This window comes from Topomyia yanbarensis, chromosome 1 (assembly GCF_030247195.1).
Source record: "Topomyia yanbarensis strain Yona2022 chromosome 1, ASM3024719v1, whole genome shotgun sequence".
NCBI lineage: Eukaryota > Metazoa > Arthropoda > Insecta > Diptera > Culicidae > Topomyia > Topomyia yanbarensis.
The window spans coordinates 4377776-4392052 of record NC_080670.1 but is presented as its reverse complement, the minus strand read 5'-3'; the positions used below and the strand labels follow the sequence as shown (position 1 = coordinate 4392052).

General features: G+C 39.8%; 1 protein-coding gene across 1 annotated transcript; it reads left to right on the top strand.

Moving 5' to 3' along the window:
• The first annotated feature begins 3371 nt into the window (after positions 1–3371).
• On the top strand, positions 3372–4841 carry LOC131676690 (dnaJ homolog subfamily C member 8). Its single transcript, XM_058955944.1, has 2 exons — positions 3372–3582; positions 3646–4841. Exons 1-2 carry the CDS (start codon positions 3529–3531, stop codon positions 4381–4383), a joined length of 792 nt encoding a protein of 263 aa, XP_058811927.1. The 5' UTR covers positions 3372–3528; the 3' UTR covers positions 4384–4841.
• Positions 4842–14277: the final 9436 nt, after the last annotated feature.

Below are 14277 nucleotides of genomic sequence, written 5' to 3'. Positions count from 1 at the left end.
CCCACCGATCGCCAGTAACTTGTTTATCCCGCTTAGCTGCTTTTTCGTTTACTGTGGAAAATCTAAAAATACCGTTTTTAGAACGCCTTTTCAGTTTGGTGTTATTAACCTTTTTGCGAGAAAAATTGGATGAAAGTTTGAATTTAATTAAAGGCATAAAGAAATGATTTAATTACATCAAAGTCATAATATTTTGACAGCACATTTTTCAGTGAAAAAAACAAGCATGATTTTATAAAAATACTATCTATTTTATTGAAGAGACTTGCAGTGATCACGATGGAAGTCCAACAGATCAACTAAAACCCCAAAACTTAGAAAATTCCGTTAGTAGAAGAGTAGTTAAATTTTTTTTCTGCATGCAGGTACGTTTTTCCGAAAAAATATATGGTTATTTAGCTCTAAAAAATGTATTCAAAAATTCTTATCTATGAAACAAAAATTCACGCATAAAAAACAATCGTCACGGTACTTTTTTTTACTTTATTTTTATTTACGTGACTTTAAAAGTATTTTTTTCATTCGTCACGCACTCGTCACGGTACGAGAAAAATTATATACGAACAATTGTAAAAAAAATTAGAAAATCGGTCGAGTAGTTTTTCGGCAATTGTGATCATGGAAAACTAGATTTGGAAATACGACACTTCGAGACGATTGAGTTTTAAGTTTCAAGTTGCCACTGGTCTTGCTAGACGAAGCACGCTTCGATGCGCGGTAACTTTCGATCTATTGGCGATTTGCGGCAAAGCCAAAATTAGTCATGCGACACCTATGATTCAGCTCATGAACTGGCAAAGTGATACAGTTTGCTTTTTTTCACCCGTAAGTGACTCGTAGCTTACAACAAAATCTTCATTATCTTCTCGGAAAAAGCTTACCACTGCCAAAATATGAATGAAACGAGTAAGAAATTTAGTTTTATTTGCAATTATTCTGAAATTACAGCCATTGCAACTATTTCACTCATATATTTCTTCGAAATGTAATCGGGGTATTATTGTGGTTATAAAAAATCGTTCCATAAATAAAGTTCCAACTCGAAACCGAGACCCAATTAGTACCAATGTCAAACTCCTTCATATTTTGAACTACGTAGGAGATTCAGTGAAGACTATCGGAGAGAAGGATCGGCTGTGCATGATACAAAGCTGACACTTTCCTATTAGCCGACTATATTCTTTCCTCTCCAGGAGTTTCATGAATTTACACCATCTCATGAAGGTTTAGCTTAACTTAGGACGAACGGGAAATGCTGTTGCGGCGGCTACGGTGCTCAACAAATTACATTTCGAAACAGCGCGCATATAGCTCTGCGAATAATGTTAGAAACCACTATGTTTTACACTCTTTTCGCAAGATGTTTACTCATCATCTTATAAAATGATGGTTTTCCTTCATTTTCATAAACAATTATCAACAAATTGATCGGTAATTTGGTGTTTAAAAGTCATTTTTTACCAATGTTTACATAAAATATATGCACTATGACAGAACAGAATAAAATCAGCAACACTTTCCTTCCAGCGCTATCTGCGAGTGGTTTCAACGTAGAATCGCCAATTGCTCGGATCTGCTTGAAAAGTTTTCTTGGAAAATATTCTCAGGCTTTTGACATCTTCCACGCAACGCAAAATACATTGCACGTAACACAAAATGCATTATGAATTTCTTTTTTAAAAGAAATGCATTTAATTTCGCATGATTTTTAAAAATGAATAACAAGTGAATGGCTGACGTCCAAAAGAGGCAAACCTACATTTTGCCTTTTTTACAGAAAATGAAAAAAAAATCCGCATTTCCAAATTAACATTGGTTTTATTGTAAAAATACATGTTTTTATTAGTAATTCATTGACTTATGTTGTCTATAAACAATAAGATTTACCACTTTTCAATTCACTAGCATTTTCGTAGCTCGAGGGGGTAACCCCGCGGGTACCTATCGTCCAACAGGGGCTAACCAACAATTCACACTTCTTTCCTTATCTTTCGTTTTAGAGTTATGGTGTCTTTGGCAAAGTTGTTGCGTGACATCTAGCGCTTTATTTGATCATTTCATATTAGTTCGGAATTCAGTCGCTAGGGTGGCGCTGTTATCAACTTTTTAATGGAACAAGATAGAAAGATGGTGTCTACGGCAAAGTTGTATGTCAGGTAATTATAAATATATTTTCTGAAGATACCAACTATGTAGGTCCTACAAGTTTTGAAATATGGCGAAAGATAACAAATATAATCTGTAAGTAAATGTTTTACCTAAAACCTTCTCTATCTCAAAATATACAGGACCTACAAAGTTTGCATCTTTAGAAGATATGTTTAAAATAATAAGATTATGTCGATTTCGGAAAAAATGTGGGTTGGCCAAGGGGTTAGCCCCTTTTGGACGCCAGTCATTCAAGTGATCTGCTTCTAGATACCACATTATTGGCCAGTGGCGAACAATTGTTTCCTTTTCAAAAGTTTAGAACCATTTCTAGGTGATTTTTAACTCGATTTCGTGCTTGTACACTTCTCGCGTGAATTTTGAGAAGTGCCAATAAGCATACTGTCAAAATTTCCTTTGAGCGGAAATTCTGGACAAACCATTAATCGCCGAATATAAATCACAGGAACAGACGAAAGAGAAAACTTTTCTGTTTCATAACATGTTAACATCCAATCTCGGCAAATTAAGGTTTGTCCGGAATTTTCTCTGAAAGTAAAATTTTGACAGCATGCCTATAGAGTTCTATGCAAATTATTTCACACACACTAATTGGCGGTTTGTTTTTCTCCAGCTGTTCCTAAAATTGTCAGCCAATTTAAACATTTGAAATAGCTCGCCTAAAGTATTTATAATGGTGATGAAATGCTCTATGTCGCTGTTAAACTTATTCCGGAGACGTATAATACCGGTTGGTCAGATTTCATCATGAAAATAATCCGATCGAAAAGCTATTTTCGATTTTTTCTATCCAACTATGACAGGTGGAGGAAAACAAATCGTTGAACACACTAATACAGTTACAGATTGTCAAGTACTCGCCTTTCTCAAAAAACACGCGAGACTTGATTCATTATTTTCAAACGTCACTAAACTTCGTTCAAAATAATAAATATTTTTACACTATGATTCCTAATTTGGTTAAGGGTCGATTTCTTCACCCTCGCTTAACTTTTAAATCAGGTTCACCAGTACGTTTAAACCTAGCTTAAGGGCTAAGCGAGGGTGAAGAAATCAACCCTAATTCAATGCAAAATCTCTTGTCCATACTTTTACTAGAGGGATTCAAGTGAAATGCTGTCAGTTCATTTATAGTAATATTGTCTTCTCTGACAGCCCATGTCGTTATAAATGGAGTAAAATGAATTAAGCGTACATGCATTCATGCCGTGTGTCGGTGTCGGTCGATTGCGTCGTGTGTCAAAAATAAGCAGACTTCTGAATGTTTTGTTTCAGTTTTCAGCGCGACCCTAGCTAGTTTTTATTTGAATTACCCGTCGATTTTTCGCGGACAATAAAGATACCCAGTGGACGGAGATAATGGCACACAGTTCCAATAGCGAGGAGCAGCGTTTCAATGCTTTCTACAGCGAGGTAAGTGGAGAACAGTAATGTACGAAATAAAATTCGCAAGACACTATCCTAGTTTAATTACAGGTGAAGCAAATAGAGAAACGAGACTCGGTGCTGACGTCTGAGCAGCAGATTGAACGGCTGCTCCGTCCTGGTGCGACGTATTTCAATCTAAATCCGTTCGAGGTCCTACAGGTGGAACCGGACACTCCGATTGAGCAGATCAAAAAGAAATACCGCAGTCTGTCGATTCTGGTACATCCGGACAAAAACCAGAACGATAAGGACAGAGCCCAGCAGGCGTTTGAGGTCATTAACAAAGCCTACAAAGTCTTGGAGAATGAGCTTACTCGCAAGCGTTGCCTAGAAGTGTACGAGGAAGCAAAAGATAGAACTGACGCGATGATTAGCGAGAAACGGAAAAAGCTACGAAAGGAAGGTAAGTCGGATTTCATTCCGGAGGATGATCCAGCCAAATACAAGCACGCTGTATACGTAATGGTTATGAAACTGTTTGCCGACATGGAACGTCGCCGGCAGCAGTTGGATATCCGCGACCAGGAAGAACGCAAGCGGAAACGTGAGCAAGAAATTGAAGAGGAAGAGCAGCGCAACTATCAAAAGGAGTGGCAGAAAAACTTTGAAGAATCTCGCCAGAATCGTGTCACCAGCTGGCAAAGCTTCCAAGCACATGCCGCATCATCTTCTGCATCGTCAGCCGCAACCTCGTCGACGCCGCTGATTCCGGAGAAACCGAAGAAGGCTAAGAAAACTAAATACACTTCGTTCAACCCACCGAAGATCAAGCCAGAATCGCGATAAACCGTCATCGTCGCCACCGCTGGGAACGTTTAATTTTTCATTAGAGCTTTGTTTCCTTTTATTTTTGGATCTATCGATCGAAGAATAAAGGTTTAATTTTTTTTTCGCAATGAGAAACGGAGGTAAACTTACGCAGGCGACACTTTTCTGTTAATGGTACTTTTAAAATCCCGTACGGATGTTCGAGATTCGTATTTTATACTACCTACCTAAGGCTTAAGGAAGAAAATAATGCATTTTTTCTATCGCACTAACGTATTGCTATATGGTTTTGTGAGATTTCTACGAAACGGTGGTGATCTCCAGAAAAAGAAACACTGCGAAGCGAATCGAAACAGACAGCAGTGTAGACACACAGTGAAGTGATCAGACTTGAGTAGTGTTTCGCGAGAAATCACAATAAACCGTGTAAGACAGAGTTTACAGTAGTAATGGAATATAATGACGAAAATCAAAAATCGTATTTTTTTTTTTCATTCAACACCACATAACTGCGCGATCCTTTTGGTCCGTTGACTCCGAGCCAGTCAGCTCATCCATTTTAGAGCCATCCATATTGTATCTTGAAGTGGTATGGGACCACTGTACATACCACATGTGACGGTCCACTATGTGGACCTCATATGTGATGTCGAGGTTCGATTCTGCTTCCATTTTATCTGAAACTAAGATCAAGACAGGGTTTAGTTATTATACTCAGGTGAAATTTAAAGCCTTGCTTCCCCTATAGCATGTTTGTGCAATGGAGGTTGTTCCAATGGGAGTGGGAGCAACCAACTAGTTTTGTTCTTATTGGAAAACGGTTCAATGACCACAAATTTTGCAGGGTTCACGTTGAGTCCGTCTTTAGAACAACAGGTTATGGTGAAGTTCATGGGTAATTGAATCCGATCGCTTAGAACAGATTCATGTTTTTACCTCACAATTAGGACAATATCGTTTACATATTCAACCATTTCAAAACTCAGTTTAGTCAGATCATTGAGCACTAGTGACCAGAGCAGGGGGAGGGAGCACACCTCCATGGAGACAGCCTCTATTGGCTGTTACCCTAGTAACAATTGAGGTTTTATGGCTCTCTTGAAGCCCTTCTTAAAACTTAGAATGCACTTGTAGCGTGCTATAAAACCAAGATTGCTGCTTGGGTATAGTTGCTTTCGTGGCTGTGCCAAATCTTTTTCCCTGTTTATGGAACAACTATTACTATATCTTTTCTCCAGCTTGTAGCTGGTTGCCCAAAAATAAAACTGGATTTCATGATGTTTAGTATTGTCTACCAATTTTGAAGAAATATCGGAAGAATATTGTCAGGGTGGGAAGATTTCTAGGGTTCTAAGATATTGATAGCCCATTTACTTAGAGATGGCATGGAAATCTGACGGGCCAGTTTCGGTCATGCCTCACAAGTCCTGTTACGACGGAATACATCACAATCCTGACCTGTCGAATTCTCGTCGTTCGCAACCGACTCAGGAAAGTGGGTGTTCATTAGAACATCCAACTATTGCCAATTGTGAGAGAATCATCGTCATTTTCCTTATTTCCCTGTTTTTACTTGGAGTTTATTGGCTTCTACGGCGAATATTATGTGTCTGTGATCCGACAGACTGGATTCGTCAGAAACGTGCCAACGTCTTATCTTTTCCGTGAGGTCCAGTACTTCGCACCTAAGTGCGTTCATAAATGTACGTTTAACTCTCTTGTTGCACACAATGACATCATTTGACGAAAGGTATTCTAGTAGGTACTCACCTTTGGTATTTATACAGTCGTGATTCGCTGGTTGGGCCACACCTCTGTCCAACCAACGAATTTGATTCGTTTGATGACAGATGTCAAAAACTCTCCAAATGAGACGTTAGTAGTGTATCAAAGTATATTGATATTTATAGAAGGTATGCCATTCCCTCAAATGCATGTGTAGTGGCAATAAGCACAAAAAATAGTTATGAAGATTACTGGAAAATGCATGCGATCTGTTAATTTTTTTGGAATAAAAAGGGTAACACTACGAACAAATATTTAAAAAATTGTATGAAAAGTTAAATATACTTACCTTTAATTAGAATAAAATGGAATTGGCTATATCTGCATTGAGATAAATATGTTTTCTTCATTTTGTCGTTAATCTTTTGCGCCAAATCTAATACATCAAGATTGCTTTCGACTGTTTTTAGTACCCACCTATAATTATTTTCATTTGTAATGGCAACGCTATATTCGTCCATTGCAACAATTTGATAATATATACTTTTAAGGTATGGTATGGTAGTATGGATTAAAATAACAATAAAAGTAAACTATAGTATTCAACCTTTCTGTTGTTAATAAAATACTTTATTAAGCATTCAGTATTTTAAATTAACACTTTCTTTAGTTTTTTCTTCTGAGGTTCCATTGGTCTATTAATTGGTTTCTGCAATGACTTCACGGTTTGTTTAGCTTGCTTCTTTTCCTTTATAATCCTATTCAAACTACTGATTCTAATGTATGTTCGCAGTCTTATAAAATGTTCGACAAGCTCATGTGGAATATCGGTGTACTTTGAGTATATTTTCCTGCATATGTTTGCTACTACACCTTTTTGTTTATTAATACCATCCTTATGATAGCACGTGAAGAGTGTTTCGATCTTTCTTGCTTGCGACAGCCATTCGTTTGATGGTTTAACTAAACCTCCCAAAGACAGGTGTTCGACATAGCTGTTGGGATAGGCATAATCATGGTCTAATAAAGTGTACGTGCTTATACCCATGTACTGTTCATTTGCTTTGTACGTGAAGTCACCGACGTATGGATAAATAACCTTAAATTTTCGGGCAACCGCTCCTGCAACATATTCGAATCCGTCGCTTTCAGTTTTAAACCAGTGGATATTGTTATTTTCTTGCAAAATGTCGTCAAATCCTAGATCATCTTCAGGAAGTTGTTCAACAACAGTAGAATTAAATGTGCCACATGAAACGGGTTTGGATGCTTTCAAAACATCCATAATCATGAACTGTTCTCCGGCGCACTTATCTTTCGTCGATTGACCTGATGAGACAGATTGTAGACTTTTTCCTAAAATAATAACTCGCAGTCTTCGAAGGCAATCCAACGGTGAGGGGTGGTCATTCCCACCTCCACGTGCCCGTATCATAGAAAAAAGGCATTCCAGGGAGTCTTGATTTAACTTCGCCGTCATAATATACCGTACACCAAATCGGTCTACCATGTCTTTGTAGATACCTTTTAGAGAAATAATCGACATAAGCATAGCCTTCTGGAAAAGCTTAAGAAAAAAATATAATTAGCTTGGTAATTAAAAATTTGATTTGTAATTTTTTGCAGAATTTTAAAACGAATTGCCTTAGAAAACAAAACATTACCTGCATCGTAATCTTATTTGAGGGTAATACAGCTGACATCATTGTCTGCATTTCTGCCAGTGCTTCGTTTTGTTCCGAAAGATGCATTCCATACGGTTTCTTTAGCATTTGGCTGGCTTTTGGACACCTGGAGTTAAAAACGTCCCACCAATCATTTACGGTGAGAAGAAATTGTGCAAGCTGTTTAGCTTCAAGCGTTCCAACTCGTCGCTGAAGTGCAACAGCACATTTTCTCGAGAATACTTTAGCAGCCCACTCAACATTTTGACGTTGGCTCCTTTGACAGGCCAAATGCTCTTGTTTAAGGAAGAATGTATCAGATATTTCAGTATTTCCTCGTGCAACAAGCTCCCATAGCGAGTTGTATTTAATGACTGCACCATCCGAAAAGGTGAAACCGGTATCAATAAGCCAGTTGCGAATCAGTTTTAAAAGATGAGGGGCATCCGCAAACAGAAATAACCTACGTTGAGTTACTGGATGTAGAATGAAGGTTTTTGGTTCTTCTAGATTTACACCGGACCATATCCCTACATTCCCACCACCACAGTCAGAAACAGCCGCCACAACTTCAAATCCTGCCTCGTGTACTTTTATGACAGCCTTTAGAAGTAGTTCCATATTCATACTGACGTCAAACGCCGCGTAGATTGGTTGCTTCCAGTCACTGAATAAACCTCGTATCATCAGCACCTGTTGACATGTTGTTTATTTCAAGTTTGTTATATACTTTTTAGAGAACCTACCTGCATTTTTGAATGTGGGCCGAGTACATCATCGTGTTTTCTATCGTATTCGTACATCTCGCTGCAAGACATTTCATCGTACTGAAGTACGCATATGCGGTCAAATTCGGACATGTTAACTGAAGTCGCTAAAAGAATTTTCAACACTTCCTCGAAAAAACCTTGACGCATGTCCATATTCGATGCGTAACTCCGTAGGCAGCTTGGTTTTGGTAATGGAAAATGTAAAGTTTTTGTTAAATACTCATACCCTGGAGCACTAAAGTAACGAAGAGTGAATCCTTGTGAAATTTCTTCGCCAGTCCAATTGACACGGTTTTTTAAGCCAAACAACAAATCAATTTGATTGACGGTGAATTTTTTTGACAGCTGAGATTTTGATTTTTCCATCACCTGTTGCTCATGAACATTTCCTAAATCCGACATAACCTTTTTCAGTTCTGCGTTTTGTTTACACGCTTCCTCGTTCTGCGAACGTAAGTATTTAATTTCGTCGTGAGAATCCTGTAGTGCATGCTTCAATTCTGCTATCTCTGCCTGCAACGAACGAACTTTATCTTGCCAAAATAACTCAGGATGAGACTGAGGTACTATAAGCTTGTCCTCCTGAAGACATTGGTTACTCTGTTGATCCGTAAAATCCATTGATGAGTCATAATATTCAAGCGTGTTTGAGCACTTTATTTTATCCGATGCCCGCATCCGTTTTGAGGTTTTGACCAGTTTACGGATACTGGGAACAGCTGCAAATAAAAAAGAGTACATAAAATTGCCATAGACAAACATTTTTTTTGTTTTTGTTTACCATTCGATCTTAGACGACGACGCTGATTACCCTTATGTGGCTGGCTCGGCTCTCGAAAGCTTTCAGGACGGAAGTGCTGGGAACAGATAAATATGTTGGATGTGTTAAGCGATGTGTCTTGTCCAAGGAACTGAAGCCACTTTCGTCTGCACTTTTTTTCAGTAGGAAAGCGATGAAATGAAACTTTGTCAGACGCTCTTTCTAAGTCACCATACTGTGAACGTTTGCTTGTACAATCTGGCACATGACACTTTGACATTATGGCTGTAACCTATGATTTAAAATCAATTGTTCGTCCAATGTTTTCCGATCTCCACCTTTTCCTAGCAACAAACCTTGCGAAAATAAAAGATAGAACCAGTACTTTTTTCCTCCCGAACTTTTTCCACCAGCATCAATTCTAAAATGCGGCAATCAAAAGCGCTGTAAATAACAAAATTGGCGTGAAACTTTTATTAAATAGACACTTAGTACACGTTAAATCACTCACGGTTCAATCTCATATAGATTAATTGGATAATCACGACTGAAAAGCGATGAAAATATTAATGAAAATCCACATCGCTTGCAAAAGTGATAAATTTTCATAACTATTTCGTTTGCATTGGTGTTAGTGATAAATCTAGCATACCTGGTATAAATATCAATATACTTTGAGTAGTGTATATGCATCTATTCACATCTCTAATAATTGTCAAATTGATTGTCAAAGTAAATTTGACATAAGATTTTGACATTTTGACATGCTTTTTAGTTGGACAATGGTCCAACTAGCGGAGGTCCAACTGAAAAGCGGTCCAGTTAAAAATTGTCCAACCAGCGAATCACGACTGTATTTGTTTCGTATCTTGCCGATTGTGCGCCTTAGCCTACAAAGAGTTTCTAATCCTATCCTCGCGTTTCAATTTGTGAGCCGCACACAGTACGGTGCTTTGATGTATAGCTGCTACCGATACACTCGTTGTAGGCTTGATACAAACAGAAGTTCAGCGTGAAGGGTCCCGCGTTAGGCGACTCACGGGAGCTTTTTCAGTCTATGCTTGTCTGAACTTCCACTTTCAGCGAAGACCGGGCACCCTTCAACTGGTGTATTCTAACCTTCCCGAATAAATGGTTTAGCTGGTTGTTTTAGTCCTCTTAGTTTCACTCATCTATTTCCAACATGAACTCTGTCATTTTGAGGACCGTGCTTTTCTTTACAACCTTCCAGCATTCTGAGCAGAAATTGACGTTTTGAGGACCGTGCTTCTTTTTACAACCTTCCAGCATTCTGTGCAGAAATTGTCGTTCTAATCTTGCACCAGGCGAAGCATGTTTCCATCAGGCCTGTCGATGCTGTCAGGAAAATACCCGATGTAAAGTGCCTGTTTTGCAATCTGCGACACTTAAATGGCATCCAATGAAGCGCCTTCCTAGCGTTTGGTCGAAGTTGTGGCTTCCTGCAGCCACTTGGCTGTATCCTTGTCTGCACAGACGATTTCAAGATACCCTTGTTTGTAGGTACACTTTCTAAACATGGGGTACCTATTCTCACAATCACGTCAATTGATGACTAGAAGGAAATGTTCTTCTAGTCACTATTTAGGTTACGCGATTGTGAGAATTGGGTCCTGAGTCTCGTATTGTTTGAGTTCTACTCCATGACGCTACCGATCAGTGCGCATTGAGTAGCATTCAGCTGTTTATGGCTGAAGGTATTCGCAGGCTACCCTACCGGAATAATGGCCATTGAGCTCGGCGTGGCGCTGTTCAGTTTTTTTGTGGCAGTCTAAGATGCTGCCCCGGCGACTCGGTGTCCGTTTGGCTCCATAGAGTTTTTTCGCTGCAGCGCTGTTTTATTCTCGGAGCCCTCTGAATCACCGGCTGCTCCGCCAGGCTGTTCTGTGTCCTCCTTGAACATTTTCCGATGACTCCTCTCGTCTCTAGCACCACATCCGCCAACGAGCTACTATTCAGCAGCTCCCCAAGTTTGTTTTTCGCGCAATGCTTCTCTTCTTCCACCTCTATCACCGCAATCTCTTGTTTACCGTTCCAAAACCGTTTTTCCGTTTTGTTTCCACGACTGGCTAGGAGAAAAGCCTGTAATAGCCCCACTTCCTAGGGTACGGGCTGAAATAGTGTGGGGTGCGCCCTGGTGCCCCACAAGCTTCGGGCTGGGCTTGATATTTTTCATCACTTCCCAGTCAAAGTTTTACATAGGTCTGGGGTTTGAAGTGTTGACCACTCCTCCGTCGGGGATAGGAGTACTATTTTATCTCGCTGTTTTACGGCCAACATGGTCTCACACTCTTTCTGTAGAACTAGTCCAAGGTTATTTACTTCGAATAAATCATGTGCTTTACACCCTACCAGCAGATCTCAACAGAGACTTGTAGAATAACCATATTTTCTCCGTTATGGCGTACGTACATACACTAGCACTTCAGTCTACATCCGCCAAAATTTGCAGATTTTGTTCGAGGTATGGTATGGTACTACGCAGCACTGAGGGTAATCGTCCCGATCTGCAACGGCACATCCACATATTTATTGCGGTAGCTGCCCAATACCTGCATAGCTTTCATGCATATTCACGCTACAAATCTAATAATGCACCCTTTATCAACTTGAACTGGTACTTTTCAAGGAACAGTCAAATATTCGACCGGATGGTTTAGACCATGTTTCTATTGTTTTTTATCTCATTGTTGAACGTTAGCCTCTTTGCGACTATTTTTCGTCTACCCGGAAGATACAATCAATATGTACCTTGCTTCATAGATTTTCACGGTAGTTTACTCAAATACCGGAACAATTGTAAGCAAACATCCTTCATACAATCGCTTTCGTTCTCACTGCTGCTGGGGAGAACTTTGCACACAATATCACGGACGTAAAACATTTGACGTCTGTGATTAAGTGACGCTTACTTCGATTTTCATGCTCATATCAACAAATTAACTACGTCGCTGACTTGTAGGTTAGGAGTAGTCTTGTGGATTGTTGGCTACATCCAAATCTAGTCCCAAAAAATGCCCCAATTTATACATGGCTCTTAGAAGGAGGTAAAAAGAGATGCACTCACCTTAATGACGTTGGCCGTCGTCATCATACGATCCCGGCAATTGCTTGAGGGTTTCCTCTCCGTTGTGCCCTGCGACGCTGTTTTGTCTTCTTTTCCTCCTAGTCGACCCGGTGGAACTCATGCGGTTGGCAAGGTGTATTTACTTGGTTCGGCCAAATTGTGTGGAAACGTGCCGACTTTTCCCTTTCGTTTGCCTCGCCCTTTGCTCAACAGGATCACTGCAAAGCAGCACCGTAAAACCCGAGGACCGCTTCGCGCGATTCCGGTCGTTTACACGCACAGAAAGCTATGAAATCCCGACCGAATGTTCTCCCGAGGCAATCTCCAGCACTTCTCATTCCTTTTCTCGAATCGGTTCTTCTTACAGCGGCGGTCGTGTGCACCACCCTGTAGAGGACCACTATAAGCGGATTGCTATGTCGAATTTTCACCACAATGTCACAAACTACTCACGCCAAACGGGAGCTACCTTTTCCACGTGTTGCGCTTTTTTTCTTCATCCGGCGCTTCTCCGGTGGTGTATTTTTCGGCCGATTCCTTCCCAAAGCCGATAGCACGCGTTTGATCACAAATTCCGGTTCAGGCCTTCCTACTACATAACTAAACGACCGAACCGGACCGAAAGAAAAAGGTCAAACGGCACAAATGCTCGAAACTTTTCGCGCGCGGAACCGATCGGCGCACCTTTACAGATGGGGGCCATGTCCTTTTCTCCTCCTTTTTTCACGTTTTTTCCTTTCTACCTTTGACGTTTTTTACCTTACGTCCGATTTTTGTTGCCAGACAAAGTTTTACTTGTCAAGCGAATGTTTTTATTGTTTTTATTTGTACACCTTCTTCTGTCAGTCTGCACGCTTATCACAATTACCTCAATGAACCATAATTTAAATCTATAATTTAATTCAATATGCACATTATCATAACCATTATGTGCAAACATAACATCTTGTTGTAATATTTAAAAGGGTGACCATACGTTCTGGATTCCCAGGACGTGTCCTGGTTTTCGCTGACTGTCCCGCTGTTCAGGGAAGTCGAAGAAAATGCTGGATTTGTCCTTGTTTTTCTCCTGTGAGCTAAAATATTTTTTTTATTAAGTCTTGGCTTTATTCGCACTGATCCAGGTTGCTCCAATGTCTTTTTTAATCTCTCAATAGTGCCTCGTTATTTCTCTTCACAGCTTCCCAGTTAACAACAAGTTGTGACATAGGGGGGAGGGGGAGTAGCTAGATCGTTACGTAACATGTTTTCACCGAAGAAAAAAAAATTTCTAGGAATTTGTTACGTAATAGGGGAGATCCCCTTTGTGACAATTTGTTGCATGGGAGAGGGGGAGTCAATTTTGGGCAATTTTTGCGTTACGTAATTTATGAATGGTCCCAAAGATGATTTCCAGAACTTTTTCTGGGCTTAAATTGTCTTTCAATTCGGGAGAAAACATATCGACGTTTTGGTGACTCTGATTCTTCTAGAGTTCACTTGCCAGTGGTATTTTTTAGTCTTATTTGAAATCTGCGAACGTATTTTCAATCCATAAAATGGGGAAATAACGAAACAACCATAACTATAGCATAAGCAGTACCTAATCCACGGTTAACATGGCGTCAAACCTGGACGCTGAACAGCAACTAACCTGTCGAGTCTAGCATTCTACCTAACAGGGAGTATGAAATGTGGCTGATATTATTTAGACCGTTTTTCATATAACAATCGATAAAATGGAGAAATTTGGATTCAGCATAGCCGTTTCGATCCTAACTCTCAGCTTTAGAGACAATGGTTGTCGTTGTAAATTATTTTTACATCAAGAATAGCGCAGGGAAGCTACTTGGGACCGTTGATGTTTCTGTTTTACTTCAATGACGTGTATGTAGTGCTAAAAATTCATCGCCGGTCCTGCGCAGACGA